Genomic DNA, 19,281 nt, shown 5'->3' on the forward strand with positions numbered 1-19,281 from the left:
CAATGTCCTTAGTCATAACATATGATAGCTCAGTCATGTTCTTGTTACATATATTTTGGATCATGTTTTTATTTTGAATGTTTTCCAGAATTTTGTACTGAAATGTGTATGTAGCATGTATTACCAATGATTCAACCTTACCATTGTTATCTATAATTAATCTAATCAACCTAACATTTTATAATTCAGGAACCTTTAGCTTCACCTGTAGTTCTGAAGGTTTTACCACATATTCTTCAAAATAATTTGTAACAACCTATTAAGAGAAATGTTTTACACTAATCAGGACATTCGTTTATACTTTCTTATCTAGAAATATCTGCTTGTCTCTAAGCTTTTGTTTCCTGTTTCTTAGTTCTGTAATTTTAGCATCTCTTTTATATCAAACCTAGTTTTCCAAAAGTCTCATTAGATTATATTTGCTGATTTCCTTTTACCCACTGCATGTTTGCTATTTAAAACTTTGCTTCTTTAGGTGTGTTTCCTTTATCCTTTATTTATAGACGGAAATAGCTTGTCTGGTATCAAAATGAGACTCTCTACTACTTGCTGCTGCTGCTGCTAAGTCGCTTCAGTCATGCCCGACTCTTAGCGACCCCATGGAGGGGTCGACCCTACCAGGCTCCTCCATCCATGGGATTTTCCAGGCAAGAGTACTGGAGTGGGTTGCCATTGCCTTCTCCAAACTCTACTACTTACCAAAGTTATATTTGTATTCTATTGTATTATAACCATCTTTTGGAGATACTAGTACAAATACTGAGTGTTATGCAGTGACACAGCCTGAGGATTTGAAAAGGCAACTTTCCATTATTTATCCCCCAGCAAAATTAATATTTTTAAATGCATGGCTCCACTTTATGTGCCTGACATAAGAGGCAGTCAGTGCCAATGGACCGCTTATATTTTCTATGTCTGGTGTGAGTAGATGTGGGAGAAGAGTAATGGTTGCTACTGACTATATTATAATACAGTGGTAAAGCACATTATTATCATCCATACATGACTTCAATTCAATTTCAATAAGTTCTCTAGTACATACACTAACATGCCATTTTGATGTCATTCAAATAAAAATAAATCACATTCAGAGTACCAAGCCTAATGATACAAAATATGGTAACTCAGACCTTTTCTTCCTTGCATCCTTCTTAATGTTGACAAAGAATCAGAAAATGAAGGCATAGTCTAGATAATTTGATTTCCTTATTTTCCATTTCCTACCTAGGAGATGAAAGAGCTCTGACACTTGACTAACCATCTGAGACAAGCATTTTCCCTTGAGACAGAGACAGCTATCAGCTGGGAATTTGAGACTGCCTGCCAATCGTTTTCTCCATGCTGATGGTGTCTTTTTAGGTTCAGCCTATGGAAAGGTTGCTGCTCTTACAAATTCCAGTGGTAGTGCCATTTGACAGTTTCTTCTCCCACTGATTCTAGAGAAAAATATTTTGGTATTTTTCCTTATGGATAACTGTAGACTTTGTTCTGGTTTAAATTGCCCTATGCTGTGAATCCTTATCTTAAGTTCATATATAAATCATGTTTATCTCTAGTCTCAAATGCTAGCATGAGGCTCTTTTGATTGAAGGGTCTCTTTTGTTTTCCTGACCTTCTTCTAAATTTTCAAATGCAAGCTGGGAAGTGTACTACAAATTCCTCTTAGAATTCTCCCTTTACTGACTGTTCTTCAATTTATCAATATATGGGAGGGAATCCATTTGTTTTCTTCTTTGAAATTTATTCCTGCTTTCAATTTCTTGAATTTCTGAACAGTAAAAATGCACAGGGTTTTGTCCTTATAAGAAAAGTCAAATGACTTTTACAAAATCTAAACTGCATGAATAGTGTAAGAGTTAATTTCTAGACTTTCTTAGAGCTATTCCATCACCTGTACATCCTTTCAGTGATGAAGGGGTCCTTTCAAATAAAATGTTGCTGAGTCCCTTTGTCTTAAATAATTATCTCTATGGTTTACTGTATAAAGCTGAAATTGAGCTTGCTGATTTGACCAGTTTATTTCCTGCATTAAGAAATTACCTTTACCAAATTTTAGATAAATACAAAAATAATAATATGTAATATTTCCCTAGATTATTTCCACTCTGAATTTACTCAGTATTGACCAGGGACCAAAGCTGTAGAAATTATTTTTGATTTGATGATAAAAAAGAAAAAAGTGCTTACTCATCCACTCACCACTTTTCTCCCTGGAACACTCCTTGCCAAGGAAAAGGTACTCTAAAGGACACATAAAGAACTCCAGACAAACTTCTCATAGGTAACTCTAGGAACTGCCTTAGAGGGTGAGGAAATGCAACAGAAATAGGAGAGAAGTTTGCATTGTTCCTGGTTCTTTCCTTTTCTATTTCCCAAACTACACATTTCCTTCTTCATACTTTCCCCATCCTGCATCCAAATGTCTTTACAGTCTGTTTCAGCTGAGAGTTTAAACAATTTGATTAGAGTTGGTTTTCATGCTAGGCTTGACTAAGACAAATCACTTCATGGGCTTCAGTTTTACATAAAAAAAGAATAAAAAAAAATTGGGTTCTCTTGATTCTCCCCTTAGAGATTTGACAGGAGGAGAAGACTATTCCACAGGAGCACCACATCTCTATAACCATATGCATTCAAACAACTATTGAGAACCTCTTCATGTTTGGAGTCCTGAAGCCAAGTCTTCAGAGGAGGCTCATGCCATTTCAGCCTAACCCAGTCCAGACCTAACTTCCACACCAGGGTTTTTTCCACTGCAGTTTTGCTTCTTGCAATTATTTCATGGATCCAATTAATTTAGTTTAGGTTGATTCATCTTGTGCTGAAGTTCATATTTGCCAGATTGTTTGAGAGATATAACTTATTTTTTTAAAGTTTGGTTTTAAAGATTTGTTTTACACCATTGGCAAACATCTGATAGATGCTTCTGTGCCAAGGTGTCACTGTGTTTGTTCTCAGGAATAGCCATACTGCAGCCTCAGTTCTTGAAGAAGGAAATGGCAACCCACTTCAGTATTCTTGACCGGAGAATCCCATGGATGGACGAACCTTGCAGGGTACAGTCCATGGGGTTGCAAGAGTTGGACACGACTTAGCGACTAAACCACTACCACCATCAGGCTCAGTTCTGGCTTCGTCATCTTTCAATAGGGCCCCCTCACCCTGGCATTACAGTCATCCAAGCATCTCTCTGAAGTTGCCCTGATTTCCTCTGTCCCTCAGTCAGATGAAATCACTTATAGGAAAATAGCAATTTTAACTCAGAAAGGGCCTCAAAAGCCTTCATTATTTCTAAGATTACTCTAGTAGTCACTTATACTCTTTGTATCCTATTCAGTGATATACTCAGTGGTCAGTTGGTCTTGGATTCTTAACTGGCAAAATATTCAGGTCTCAGGACAGGAATATGTCAAGGAAGTTGTCCAGTCCAATTCTCTCACTTTATTAGTGAAAGCACCAGAGTCCAGGTAAGTGAAAGGACAAGATCAAGGTCATACTATTAGGAACAGAAGTGGAATGAAAAATATATTTTCTGGGTCCTATTAATTAAGCTTTTTGCCAGTACATCATGCCCCCCACCCCCACCCTGGGGAACTAAGAATTCATCTCTGTAAGGAAGTCGTTGGTATTCATCTTTGCTTCAATTAAAACATATATTTTGGTTCAGTTAAGTGGCTCAGTCACGTCCAGATCTTTGTGACCCCATGGACTGCAGTGCACCAGGCTTCCCTGTCCATCACCAATTTCTTATATTTGGGTAATAAAGAAATGAGGAATTTTATTTTACCCAATGCCTGACCTTAAGAGTTTTCCCTTCAACTACAGGTGAAATTAGTTATTGCTTTTTTAATTCTTAAAAATTCCTGTTAGCAGTTTTACTCAGTAATTTCATAAATGGTTCAAGTATCTGTCTTGTATCTTGCATTAGGCTAGATGTACTTTCTTATTTATCAGCCTTACCAAAGCAGCCTATTGCTCAAACTTCCTGGATAACAGGAAAACTTTTATATCTTAGAGGAATAAACATTATTTTAAAAGATGAAGTAACCAACTAATACTACTTTCTCATCCCCATTTATCTTCCGTCAAATTAGACACCTAGTTATACACCTCACTGTAGAGACTGGCTAGAGACAACAATTTTTTCCCTTGGATAGTAAATAATTTGATCTTCTGTGTTTATGTATTATATGTATCCCAAAATATCTCATGCTTAAAGCAATTCACACTAGAAATTATCACCAAGAAAATAATATTCTGTGTCAGATTATACTTGCAGAAAGATAATAAAACACATAAATCTAATCTTAACTCATTTTGCTGAACTTGTCCATAAAAGTTATTTCTTAGTTATAAAGCAGCACTAGATATTTTATTTATTTCTAGGCATTAGTATATGTTTGTTTGTTTTTTTCCCAGTCTCCAGTCTACACTGAACACAAAGTAAGCCTGAGGTCTGATGCAGGATGTAGCTGTTGCTATTTAAATATAATCAGGAGGTCCTATCACTTGTTTATCTCAGTAGATACTCTTTAAGTAGGGGTAATATGTACATAGCTCTTTAGCTACATATGTTTTTCTGATAAGACATCTGTCCAGAGAGAATCACTCTGTGAACTGAATCTGTGGTCTGTTCAAATGATATCTTCTTTGTTTCCAACCTTAGTGTTATCACTTACAGTCTTTTCACTGATTATCCCTCCTTCTAATTTAAAACCTATTGCAGTTTTCTTGTGATCAGTCAGGGTTGCACTAGTGAGTGTTTAATTCTACTTGAACTTATTGTAGTTTTTCTTTCTTAACCTACAGAAAGATTTTTAAAATTTATTCACAGTGATTTCTTATTATTGAGAAGACATCTAAATTATCAGCAAAGGAAGTGATCAATTCTTGGCCACCACGTTGAGCTGGTAGATTGTAACTCAGGTCTTTGACTTCTTTTCCACTACTCATTCCTAATTGAGCAGAGTTTTAGTCTTTCTTGACCTCTGCAACCTGTGCATTATTTTTATGCCTTTGAATAAGATGCAAATAAGATTTTTGTCTGAGTTTTATCTGCTACTATAATGGTTTATTCTACTCCATTGACCAGCATTTCAAACTGTTATATTTTTGTTAATGATTTTCATATCACTATCTCCAGTACTTCCCCAAACTCCATACATATACCAGATGGGATTTATTTTTCAATCACTTATAAGTCATCATATTGAAAACATTATTTGCATTACAAATTTTATTCACACTGTGATTGATATGGATTTTTAACAAAGGCTCTGTATATACTACAGTCCTGGCCCAGCATGCAAGAATCAACTACTGTTTGTGGAGATGATGGAGATTCTTCCCAGTGGTCATTCTCTCACTATGAATGGGGAGGATGTTTCTTGAAGTTGTTTGTTGCCTTGACCTAGCCATCTTCAAATTTTAATGAATATTTGCATTTCTGCAAATGATGAGAAAAGGCAGGAAGGAATTTTTACACATTAACTGAAACCAAAATAGAGAACAGAGAGAGGTAAAGGAGCATACCATAGTGGCTAAGACAGTGAAGAATTTGCCTGCAATGCAAGAGAACTGGGTTCGATCTCTGGGTTCAATCCCTGGGTTGGGAAGATACCCTGGAGAAGGAAATGGCGACCCACTCCAGTGTTCTTGCCTGGAGAATCCATGGACAGTGGAGTTACAGTCTATGGAGTCAAAAAGAGTTGTATATGACTGAGTGACTAACACTTTGATTTTTCAAAAGAGCATAACCACTGCTGACCCTGTCGCTATATTTGTTTCAGTAAATTCTTCTGTAGAGTCCTTGTCATAAAATTTTCCGTGCTTTTCCATTATATGTTCTTAAGTGTAATTTAAAACCTACTTATTTTGTATTGTCTACAGTTGAACCATTTATTTCTTTAGGAATTTCTTTAACACTAATAATTAAGCACACCATAGTCAAAGGCATCTTTACCAAGTACATGGACTTTCTCCTCTATCTAGCTTCCAAAGGTACTACAAAGATATTTAGAACACCAGCCTTGTAGTTGTCAATATTTTGAGGTGTGTGATGAGTAAATGGAACACCTTACATCTTTCAGTGGTAGAACTGTCAAAGAATGTTTATCTTTCTTGCCTCTCACCCCCCAAATGTAGACTATTTCAGAATGCATTACAGAGGAAATAAACAGTTGATTTTAAGTTAAGGATGAGCCTAGCAACCATTTGCACTATATTGATGTCAAAAGTACCTCTCTGCCAAGCTCTAAAATGCATCTTCAAAAACTACTGAAAATATCCAAGAACTTTAGTGATGAGCTACAAATGGACTTTAGTATTGATAAACAAAAGTCAATATGTATAGTGAAAGGACAACTTACTGTGATAAATGGGCCCACCATCGTAAAGATCAAATTATCGACTATCTACGGCAAGGAAAAACCTGTCTATAGCTAACTTCTACAGGTGAGAGGAATTCGCCACAACAGCAATTCAGGGAAAGCTCAAAGCAAAGTGTAAGGAGAATTCATTAAAAATACATACAAAAGTAGGCAGCAATACTCTGTTAAATATATCTGTGACACCAGGCTACTGTATTTCTTTGGCCAGGCTTGAGTTCACATCTTTTCCTTTTGCAGAGAACAAGCTCCTTTTGGGCTACTCATATTACTTCTCAATGAGATTTAATTCAAATTTCACTTCCTAACACACCCTATTGCAGGAGAATCACCTCTGCATTCCTTAAAAACCATGTTACTCTTGGAATATTCTCTCTAATGCTCCTATTAGTTAGTTTCTATTGTAACTCAACTATATCACAAGTTGTATGTGGGCACCTTAGAAATGCCTCACTTTTTCATCCCCTCACATGATCTAGCACAGAGCTCTACCCTGTGCCTGATAATCACCAGATCAATATTTTTTTTTATTTCATCATTTTTTAAATTATTCACTAGAGAAGCCTAGGCCACACATCATGTCAGAGTTAAATGACGAAACGTCACACATCACAAGAAACACCCAAAAGAATAATTGCAAACACTGGCCTATCAAAAAAAAAGGTGGAATGGCAGTAATTAACCTCTTCAATGTCTATTGTTCCTAATTGATAGAATGTAAGAATTTCTTCCACAGTGAATTTAACCGGATACTCTGTAAGCTACCCAATAAAAACTAAAGGGCAAATCTTGTACCATCTCTCCAATTTGGAAGCAAAAATGCAATTAAGCCAAACATCTAATGAACAACCCTTTCTACTCTATTACTCTATTCTACTACTCTACTCTACTCCCCCCGCCACAAACAACACCCTCCAAAATCTTTGTGGAGACAAAAATACCTGCAAAGGTACCTTATAGTGTGAGTTAAATAAAGTTCATGCAGCTAAAACTATTGATACATCTAACTTTCCTGTTTTATTGAAAGATCTGGAATGTCAGTTCATCCTGGGACTACTTTATTGCCACTAAATCTGGTGGTAGGCATGGACTTTGTTGTTCTAATACCATGCTCTCTTCAGCTCTTTGAGGCCCCTGTATCTAGAAGAGCGTTTTGGAGGAATGATTAGATAAATGAATAGATGCAAGTTTTAGATGAAAGAATAATGTGTGGGATGACAAGTATGATATGTTTACCCAAGTAAACACAGATGCTGCTTCATTTTCTGTCAGTTTTATGGTTAATTCCCCATTATAAATACCAACAGAAGTATCTCAGAAAATTAACAAGATATATAAATATTAAAAAAATCAAGAAAGTAAACCAGAAAATTTTGACCAATGTAATAGTATTCTGCAACTTTGATGCATTTAATTATTCCACTTAAACATTTCAAAAAAATCTATGGATTCAGAAGTAAACTGAAGTATGATCCAAACTGAGGAAAACTAAAAGCAGTGACAGCAAAATAACTACACGGGCCATACACGCTACTTAGCTCTCCTTCCAAGTCATGGACTAACCCAACACCACCATACACGCTACTTAGCTCTCCTTCCAAGTCATGGACTAACCCAACACCACCATACACACTACTTAGCTCTCCTTCCAAGTCATGGACTAGCCCAACACCACCACTTTGTAAATATACATCTTTCATCTCAAGTGGGCCTAAACAAGAAGCTGAACAGGTCAAGCTGAAGATACAGCATATATACTCTTGAATCAGAAGGACATCCAGTATGGTACCTCTGCTTCATTCATTTGTTTATCTATTTACTCATCACACAAATCCTTAAGAATACTTTCCATAGCCTAGGGCATACACAGGTGAACAAAACAGACGTGGTACCTACTTCCATGTTTGTTTTCAGAGAACTCAAAATGAAAAGTTGTGCATATTTATTCAAAATCAGATATAGTTTTTCTCATATTTTATTCCCAAATAAAAAGTGAATTCTAATTCTGTGCTTGCCCTTCCACACAACAAAGCGGCATTATTGGTATTCTGAGAGGGTGGGTGAAACTGGAGAGGATATTTAGAACAGAAACATGTCACTGGTCTCCTTTAAATGTGTGTTTATGGGTTTCAGGTTATGGGTACCACTGCTATGCACAGTCCATGAAAACAAGACAGGAGTCTGGGAGGTGTGAGCTCTCCTAAGGCTACTTTGGCCCTCAGGCAGCCCTCTGCATCACTTATTGAATGTGTGAAGTAACACAAGCTCTAGCCTCTGCATTTGCTCCCTCATCTCCTAAGGGAGGCTTACAAACAGCAGCCAGCCCACTGCCCTGGGCCAACAGATTATTTCTTGTTAAATATCTATGCTAAAGATATATATAAACATATTATGACATAAATATATATTTCCTCTATTGCATTTATGGCTTATAAATAATATGTTGTGTGTGTTATCAGGACCTGAGGAGACAGTGGTAATTTTCACCAAAGAAATCTGTGACAGACAAAAGTCCTACTGCTTGGCTTTAGATGAGTATGACATAATTTATATTATTTAAGGCTTGCTTTGTTTTGTTATTCAGAGTGTCTTCATGAAGACCACATCTGCTTTTCCTGATTAAGTGATTCCTTGAAGAAATATAATAGGGAAATATGTTACTTGTAGAAAAATGTGGAAACTTAAGCCTGTGCTTCTCTAACAGAGCTAGTAGTTGTAATGTGTTTATAGGAAATTTTATATTCCTATTTTCGCTTTTGTTTCTGTGCATAATTCCTACTCAGAAAATATCTCATTGTAGTTGTGTGAAGACCTGCCATTCAAAAGACCACCTCTCCTTATTATCATTTGCAATGTATTTATCCTATCTTTTAAAATTTATTTTTATAGGGATTTTTTTATTTGTGTTTGGAACCATCATTTTTAATTTGATGAAAGAAAACCAAAATGCATGAAAAGTGTTCATCCACTGTGATTTATGTGACAAAAAGAACCGCTGCACCAGGACAGAGCTGGTCCTGTTGCTGTTAATTGACTATACTCTTTTAGATTTATGCATTAAAAATATGCTTTCTGTTTCGAAGGGATCACTTTGTTACTTTGTAGCTTTTAAGCTGATGCTACGAACTTATTTTTCTTCTAAGATAAAGTCTCATCTATAGATTTTCAACTAATTACACGTCTGCCAATACGTACTTAGAGGATACATTTTATTTCAATTTATTATTTGTGTTTATGTAGTGTGTCCCTGGAAATATCTGTGGAAATGAAAGGAAATGTTTAATGGTGTTTATTACTACTTTCTCATTGCCCTTTTTCTCTTTCTTTGCTCTCTCTCTTTTTTAATAGCTCCAGTCAGTTCGGTCAAGCATGACAGCAACTCAAACTCGGCAAACTTCCAAGACACCGAGGACATGCCTGACAGATGTGTCTTGGAAGAGTCTGAGAGTCCAGGTGAAAGCCATTTAAAAATAGTCAAGTATAAATGATAAATTTGACACAGCTTTGGGGTCCTTGGAAGGGGGTGGGGGGAGAGGACATTGTAATGCTGTTTTCTTTTAGCAGCTGCACTGTCAAATTAATGGTCACCTCCAGGGGTCACAGTGTGGAGCTGTTATCTTTTCCTCTTTCATCAAGAATTCAGTTGGAGGAAGTACAAAGGCTTTATGACTGAGAAGGGAAGCTGACACTATTAGTTCATTATCATCAATTTTAGGCTAAACTGGTTAATAGAGGCAGAGGTTGGAAACTTGAGAAATAGCAACATTTTAAAATATTTCAAATGATGGGATCAAGAGGAAGTGGAGAATTAGGGAGAAAAGAGAAAGCATTCAATAAAATTTACCCTCTGTCCAGGTTACTGATGTTTGTATTTTCTTTATAGAAAGAATAGACAGAAATGTACTGGAAGGATATGTCCAAGAAAACTTAAGCATGAGTTTTTCTTTCTGTTTTGTTTTGAAGCCTGCCTAGTCTTAACAACGAATTAATTAAAAGGGGAAACAAAAAACTTAAGAGAGTTGAAAGACAATTCCTGGCTCACTACAAAACCATTAAATGCTAGAAGATGCCTTATTACCATGAGCGATTTAACTATCTTCCCTCCCTGAACATTTTTCTTTGCTGTTTTCTCTGGCTGCTGTGTACCCTCTACCCTCTCGCATCTTTGTGTGCTGATCCATGTATCAGATTTTTGATTCATCCTCTCTGTGGTCTGTCAGCTTAGTTAAGAGATTTCCAAATCTTGTAGCCTTCGCTGACAGGGGGCAGCTGCAAACAGTCCCCTGATCCTTCCCCGAGGAGAGCTACTGAGATTTAATTTTCAGTGAAAGGTGCAGCCTGCAATCTATGTCAGGTCCCCTAAGTCATCTTGGAACCCCAGTTGGCCCAGTGGCAATGGCTTGTATTTCCGTCCCCTCCACTACACCAAGATTCCTCAAAAGACGGACTGCTGCTGTGTGTCTGTTCTCAGCCACACTTCTGCCTCAGCATCCATGGACTGAGAAATGGCGTCTTTAGCAATGACAGAAATTTTTCATCAGCACAACAGCCCCACCCACTGCCTTATAGATGTGTCCCACGTGAAAAGGGAGAGAGTAGTGGTAGCATTTTAAAATTACTTTTAGTTCTGACTACAATTGTCTGATTTTGACTAGGTTTTTAAACTGTGTTAATCAACAGTTTTCTATCAATCACCTTATCAGGCAGTTAAATCCATGAGTGAAGTTTTTACTGAAGTGTTCATTGGGCTTTTTTTGCAAGAATAGATCAGCTTTATGCTGTTTTAAAAGTAGAATAAATTTCGATTGTCCCTCAGTATGAGTGTAATTGTGGTGATATTCAAATATAGCACAGTCTATCTGATTGGCATAAACAAAAGGATATATCAAAAAAGAAAGATCAATTAGAAAACAGAAGTGTTGATAAAGAATCTTAACTTAAAAAGTGAGTACCATTCTATACATTGGACATCATTAAACTGGTAATAAAGAATGAATTACTCTGGCTTTTTCTTCTGTCCATTCCTGCATTTTAAGACATCTAGCCTTATAGGCCTAGAAACCTCTGGAGAGTTCACTACTGGTCTCACTGCCTTCCACTGAGAATTTGTGGCTTGGTTGTCATGGAGACATCGTATTTCTCCAAGAATTGCTCATATTGATCCGTGGCCGGGCGTAAATGGCCAAGCGAGTGTGAGGAATAAAGGGGGCTGGGCAGTCCTATAAAATGACCAGGGCTTGTGGGGTGGAAATAAGCTCATAGCAAACACTTAGGTAAAAAGAAAGAAGCAGTTTTATTTTGTTTCAAGGTTTCTTTCTGCACTTTGGGCCATTGTCTTCCTTCTCTATGAACTGAAAGAAACTTGTTAGTCACTTGTCATGTCAGATCCTTGGTGCTTGTCCTGACACAGCTGTCAGCCTCGCAGCTCTGTGCAGTTCAGGGACACACAACAAAGAGGCAGAGGCATGAATTATTTATTGCTCCTCGTGTGGATAAAATTCTGTGATAAGAAATTAAGACACTTCTGACAGAGATGCTTGTTTAGTAAGAAAGATTTTGATGATAGAGTGCATTTCCTTGAAGTATGAGCATTTGAGAAACAAAATTCTTAAAACTGAACATGAAGGGAGATTTGTGAAATTGGTGGCATGGTGGGACTTCCCTTGAACCATGAAAATATGACTGGCCACTTCTCAACGTCCAAAAATCAACTTCAAAATATCAAGTCATTCAAATGTAGAGCTCCAAAAGTAAAAACATTACTTTGGTGGTCTAGTGACCTCTATTTACCATGTATAGGTGGTGTTGCTCTGGAAAGCATGTTAAACCACCTTTGTTAGAAGAAAAAAATAAAATTTGGGATCTTTAAGTGGTAAGGTTTGAGAAGATGTCCTCAAAACAGTAGAAGTGCTTTGGTAGCTAAGCTTATAACTGCATCATTATATTCATTATTTCTTGTATGGAAAGAAGCATATTTAAATCTGAATGAGCTAATCTTACCATTTTCACCTGGAATATTTCACTTAAAATTATTTTTAGCACTTTCATATACATGCAAATCCCCTAGTTACAAAGGTGGATGTGATCAGTCTTTGGCCTTTAATGGATATTGACCTTACATGGCTTTATTTATGCAGTTCTAAATAACTACTATATTTATTACATCATTTTTAATGAATATGCCAGTTGTTCAAACAGCATCCAGAAAGTGAAAACAAAATCATTTTTCTACTCAAGCACAGTTCAAGAGTATTGCATCATATATTGTTCTCTCCAAGTAAAGTCTTTTCTTGGCAAATCCTCTAAAACATTATTTTACTGAAACTTACATAGCTTTATATTGCTCCTATCAACTAGTTTGCATCTGCAAGGAATAAGAAACTTACAGTGCAGAGAAACTAATTTTTTTTTAATGAAGTTGAAATTTTTAAACTGTTGATGGAGCATTTAAAAATGCCAGTAATAAAATCAAATTTTTAGAATTTATATAAAACAGTAAGATTGACTTTGTGAATTATCTTTGAACAAAATGGATTTTAATTCAGTATGTAGATTATTTTTTCGTTGACATCACTGCTTCACCAGCTGGGATGACCCATTTGTAAATGGGCTGGAGCTTGCATATAGGTCACAATTTAGATGCCTGGTGGAGTGGTCATTCACCTCCTCTAGAGGGCTCTACCTTATTCATCATGCCATTGTGATCTCTTTATTGGTTCAAGTTGAATACCCAGGTGAGTGCCTGCAGTCCATTAAGGTTGGGCAAAGCAGCTTTAGACCACAGCATTCTTGTTACTCTGACCCTGCCAGTGAACCTGGAGGTCTTGTCTGATAGGTTAAAGTCTCCCTCAGCAGTGTCTTTTCTTTGGAATAATTCATTAGCAAAGACTTTTGACTCACAGGTGAATCCCAGATTGAAGTTTCTGGCTTAGATTCTGTGAAGTCTACTGGCTTCTTCACCAGCATATATACATTCCTGGAACCTGTGGGAATAACTTTGATGTCTAGTAATAGAAGCACTGAGACAACATGTGAACTTACAGCTCCCTTTTTTGTGTTTTTAGGGCCATTAGGCTTTCTTTCTTTGGTTCTTTAAGCCCTGGTCACTTCTGAATCTGAAAGATGTTATCACAAAAATAGTTCAGTTTAGTATTTTGTTGGCTAACTTCTTATTAACTGTTTAATGCACAGTGATTGTATATAGTCCAATCCCTGATCTCCAGAATATTAAAAAAAACATGTTCTTGGCCCCTTATCTTAAAAAATATGGTGTGAGGTTCACAAATTTTATACAAGTGTTAATGAGAAACCTTGAGCTTTTATCAGCTTATTGGCTTGGAAAACTAAGCATTTTACTTACTAGTGCACCAGGGATAGTGCACTTAAATGTGGCTTCAGCTGAAAATAATAGTGACAAAGAAGGGTTTGGAAGTACAAAAAAAATGCATTTTCAGATAAGCATTTTTATGTCATTCTGAAGTAGTTTATAATCAGTATGCATTCTGCCATTAACAGAACATTTTAGTGGTTTTTATATAGCACGTTATGTGTGTATATCTACATACATCATTGTTAATCAATATTATATTTGCATGAATCTGATGAATAAAACTAGGTTTCTTACTGTTTCGTAGAGGATACTACATTGTGAAAAGCGAAGCTTTTTTTTTTTTTTATACTATTCTGGCTCATGAATCACCAGCAAAAATCAGGTAACAGAAAGTAGGACAGATTCAGGAGTGGAGTGTTGGAGATGGCTGATGATGATGCATGAAGCAGAAAAAATGTAGAATGTGTGAGCAGCCCATCAGTCATAGCCTTCAAGAACACACTTCTCATGACTAGTGCTAAAAAAAATGTTCTAGAAGAAGTAAGAACAATTTCAGTGGTAAAAACATGTAAGCTCTATCTTCCAGTTGTGTGTAACAACATCAATATTTTAAATAATTTACCAAAAGGGAAAAAGCATTAATCTAATAATTTTTAAAGGATATAAAATTCTGGGCATATATATGTAATACATATATAATACAATATTGAATATTGGTTTACCTAAAGTAAATAATCAGCTTTTTGAGTTTTTGCCAATAGGAATGGGAGTTATTATGATTGGTCACATTATTAATATAAATGTGTTTAGAAGTAGTTAACTGAGGCACAATGCTCTAGTCAAATTAATTTAATCAAGTGATTTTTTTTTTTTAGCCTGCACTCTGAGAAATACATTCTCTTTAAGAATGCTATAGCTCAAACCATATTTCAACTGATATTTATACCATTTTGTCCTAAAACTGCCATGGTGAGCTTCTCCAAGAACAATTCAACTGCTTGAAATTTATGGAAATTTATTAATTTCAAACTCAATTTATCTTGTTGACAACTGCTGATCTTCCTCAGTGATTAAAAAAATATTAATAAGATGTGCAATTAAAATAGTTACCTGAGGCTTGGCTTATAAGAATTTCTTTATTATATTAATATTTTATTTATATAGAGAAATAAATGTAGAAATTATGAGTAATTGCTTTCTTCTTTCCTTCTTCCCTTTCTTGCTTTATATTTTTCTTCATATTCTCCCTCCTTTCATCCTCCTTTCTCTTCCACCCTTCCTCTTACCCTTCTTTTCTCCTTCCCTTTCTGCATTTCACCATATAACCCAAGATAATCTGTTTTCTTTCCAGGTAAACGAAAGCATCATTTATGGATAGAAAAGGTGTGCTCCTGCAAGCTGTGCTAATTGTAACCTCATCGGTAGGAACTGGATTTGGACAAATTAAGAAAACCCAAACATGCCATTTGTTTATCATTGTATATATAAGCTATGTTATTATTAGTCTAGTTATTAATTTGTGGTAGATTTGCCAGTACTTTGTTCAGAGTCATTACTGATCAAAAATATTCAAATTCCTCTAGTTTTAAGAAATCATTGTCATTTTGTGATTCCAACAAGTAGAGCCCACAGACACAAATTTAATACCACTTTAGATTTTTCTTCCAGTTTACAGTTCCTGAATTATATAATCCCATTTGCTTTTAAACAATATAACAAACAATGCTTTTAAATTTAATGTTGCTTAAATGTACTTACTCTAAAACTTTACCAAATTTGTTTGATTTGTTAGGTGAGGGCATTTATGTTTTAGTAGATGCTTTAATTTGAATCAATCATCCTATAGTAAATCTCATCTTTAAGCATGAAATGTTGTCAACAAAGTAGCCAATTCCATTTAGTCATCAATTAGCCCAAATAAGTGATACACAATATAACAGAGACCAATCTTGTGCAGTCAAGTTAATTTAGACTTCTAATGACATAGAGGCTAATGTCTTTAGCTAAAGGTTTATTTTGTTGGCCATATAGATGTGAGCTAGGGAAGGGGAAACTACTGATAACACATCACGATTCATCCTTATTAAGTATAAACTCTGGTAGTTCTATTCCCAGAAAGAAGCTTGACTTTCTATTCCCAGAAAGAAGCAGGAATTCTCAAACTAAAATATGTGAAGCAATATAAACAGGAACAGACATAAAGTGCTGATCTATTAAGGCCTTCAGTGATCTGATTTATTTGCTGTGATTTATATTGTATAATTCCTGAATTTATAGAAAATCACAAAGAAGATTATTAGTGTGCACACGAGTACAAATATTGACTAATCCATAGAAAAATGGAATTAATATGTTAAATATATGATACATATCTTTATATATCTATCTAATAGGGAAATTCTAGTCACTTCAACAAACATTTTTTGGGGCACCAGCATCAGATTCTGTGCAAGGGAGGATGCAAAGAGCAAGGTATAGGGGGAGATTAAAGAATAGAACTATAAAATTGAAATAGTGTGGTCTCTGCCCTTAAGGACCTTACAATTAATTACTGACCTAAGTGAATATACCAGAACTAGACATCAGGTGACTGTGACTTTTTAAAAATAGATAAAAATATGTGTTGTTGTTGTTGTTGTTGTTGTTGTTTTTTGCCCTAAAAGATGATATTACTTGGAATTACTTTTGAGTTTTATTTCAGTAACATATTGTTAAATGAATAATGATGGAAAACTATCATCCTTTGAAAAAATTATATATATGTATGTACTTTCCTCAACCTCTGAGAATTGTCAAAAGCCACTTAGAACAAATTTCAAAATAAAAGGAAGGTAGTAAGCTAAGCAATAGAACAGTTTCTTGCATGCTGTGTACTGGTTCTGAAAGCCATTACAAGGAGTACTCCCTAAAATATTTTTAATGATAGTAATATCAAATAAAGATATATCTTCTCAAAAGGGCAATTTTAGTAGTTGTAACCATTAAATATGCTTATTAAAATAAACTTCTTTGTTTTTATAGCTATGTTCTATTATTCTTTTTTCAAAGAAGAATAAAAATAAGTTTAAATAGTTGCCATATTAAGCATTTTTTCAGGTCCAAGGAAATCAATATTGAACCCTTGATAAATGTTTTATTATGTCACTAGCTATAGGAAATTAGAAGTAGCATAACTCTGGCATCACTAAAAGAGATTTTTAAGATTTTGTTGGTATCACATTTTATAGTTGCTAAAATTTAAAAATTCCTATCAAATGACTCCTTAAAATTTCCTTCTATTAATATGAATTCTGGAAACAACACCATTAAATATAAAAACTTTTAATTCCTAAAAATGAGAATTTTAGAGATAGACACTTAAATAACATTCCCTAATATCCATGTGCAAGTGTATCTATGATACAGATCCATTAGTCTGTTTAAAAATAATGATATTGACTTATGTTCAATATGTTTCAGGAATTTCTGTTGCAAAGAGAATTTGAAATAGTAAATTGCCACACAATTAAATAGAACACTCATAGGGTACCACAGCTAGAAACTCAAAACTGATTACCTCTTATCTAAGTGTTTATCCTTTTGTACATCCAGTCTTAGGTAACAATGCAGTAATTATATTAGCAAAAGAAACTGTTTGTATTCAGAGTCTTCCTTGTTACTGTAATTAATAAATCATTTGAAAATTACACTGAGTTTCTTTTCTGGTAATAATCTTGATGACGCTTATAATTATATATTTTCTTCCATGGAATTCATATTTTCAAATTTGCAAGCCGGGATCTGTTATGCATTGTGGAGTCACACACTGGCTATACTGCATAAGGGAAGAATCTAGGTTTACATGTCAAGATTTCACTGCCATGTGTCCAGGCAGTGTGTCCCTGCTCTGCTTCTCAGAGCCTCGCTTCCCCATTCATGTGGAGAACTCCCTCACAGGGCTCGTCCAGAGGCCCTCCATGAGGTGGTTTATGGAAAGCAATCTGAACACTGTAAAACAGCTCAAATATATAGTAAAATTTACAGCATTATAAACATAGAATGGTGGCCTCAGGCCTGAAATATTCTGTTGCTATTTTAGAAACTAAGTCAAGACTACGTCGAACATCTCACTATTAGAAAAATGCTGCTGCTGCTCCTGCTAAGTCGCTTCAGTCGTGTCCGACTCTGTGCGACCCCATAGACGGCAGCCCACCAGGCTTCCCCATCCCTGGGGTTCTCCAGGCAAGAACACTGGAGTGGGCTGCCATTTCCTTCTCCAATGCATGAAAGTGAAAAATGCTAGGGAATATTTTACTAAGTATTAACATTCTATCTCAAGGTAGTATTTGAGTTATTTTTTACTTCCTTCCTTGTACATTTTCTTCTAGTGAGATGTATTTAAAAGCCTTTTATAATTATTCATATGAACTTTTTAGAAAAGATGTACTTTCTCTTCAATCTTTGGAGGGCACATTATAATAATTGAACTTTTAAAATTTAAGTTTTATACCAGATGTTTTAAATGAAGGCTCAGAATGTATTAATTCCAATTGACTTTAAAGTCTTATTTTCATAGACTGGACTCATTCATGTAGTTTTAAAATTTCTATATTGCATACATTTTTATTACACAGTTATTTAAATGTAGTACTATATATCCTTTGGTTCTCCACAAAATGCCCTTTTACGTGTAAAATGCTCAGTTGCGTCTAATCTCATATGGAAGTCATTGCTTTGTAAGCATGTACCTAGTTAGCAATGTAAAATACTTTCAAAATTGTGAAAATTAATTCAAAATTAATTTGAATTAATTTTAAAAAGTTGCCAAGTTAAAACTTTGTTAAGTAGATATCTTTCTGATGAAATTACATGGCTTCATGTTCAGTGGTCCCCAGACCACTTCACACTGATTTCATCAACAAAGACCCTACAGATAGCATGTATGGTAAAACTGTAAACTGGAAATTAACAGATATTCCAGTAAGAGCATGCCACGGGAAACTCTTATTCAACTGTGACCCTTGAAGACAGCATGTGTCATTTCATGTCACTGGCAGGGCAGGGACTATAGTGAGCTCTGTCCTGGCACCCCTCTTTCACTTCTCTCACCCTCATCAGACCTTTGCAGATCCCAACTTTATTGAAGATTTCAGTGTCAAGCTTTTTGCATTATTTTGATTTTTATAAATATTCCATTGAAATACATTTATCTTGATTACTGGGATTTCTTTGGAAGGAATGATGCTGAAGCTGAAACTCCAGTACTTTGGCCACCTCACGTGAAGAGTTGACTCATTGGAAAAGACTCTGATGCTGGGAGGGATTGGGGGCAGGAGGAGAAGGAGATGACAGAGGGTGAGATGGCTGGATGGCATCACTGACTCGATGGATGTGAGTCTGAGTGAACTCCGGGAGTTGGTGATGGACACGGAGGCCTGGTGTGCTGCGATTCATGCGGTTGCAAAGAGTCAGACACGACTGAGTGATTGAACTGAACTGAACTGAATTTTTTGTTGTTTTCTAGTCTTAGACTCTATTCATTAAGTCTAGGATAAATAACTTTTATCCCAGAAAGTATATTGCAGG

At 35.6% G+C, this 19,281-nt stretch overlaps 1 protein-coding gene across 1 annotated transcript in view; it reads left to right on the forward strand.

Annotated features, from left to right (window-relative positions):
- WDR72 (WD repeat domain 72) overlaps positions 1 to 17,402 on the forward strand; it is a 226,498-nt gene extending 209,096 nt beyond the window's left edge. Inside the window, exons 19-20 of the mRNA XM_061431240.1 lie at positions 9,735 to 9,839; positions 15,068 to 17,402. Coding sequence (XP_061287224.1) covers positions 9,735 to 9,839; positions 15,068 to 15,123 — 161 coding nt within the window. The 3' untranslated portion in view covers positions 15,124 to 17,402. The remainder of the gene's footprint in view (positions 1 to 9,734; positions 9,840 to 15,067) is intronic.
- Positions 17,403 to 19,281: the final 1,879 nt, after the last annotated feature.

This window comes from Bos javanicus, chromosome 10 (genome assembly GCF_032452875.1).
Source record: "Bos javanicus breed banteng chromosome 10, ARS-OSU_banteng_1.0, whole genome shotgun sequence".
Taxonomy (NCBI): domain Eukaryota; kingdom Metazoa; phylum Chordata; class Mammalia; order Artiodactyla; family Bovidae; genus Bos; species Bos javanicus.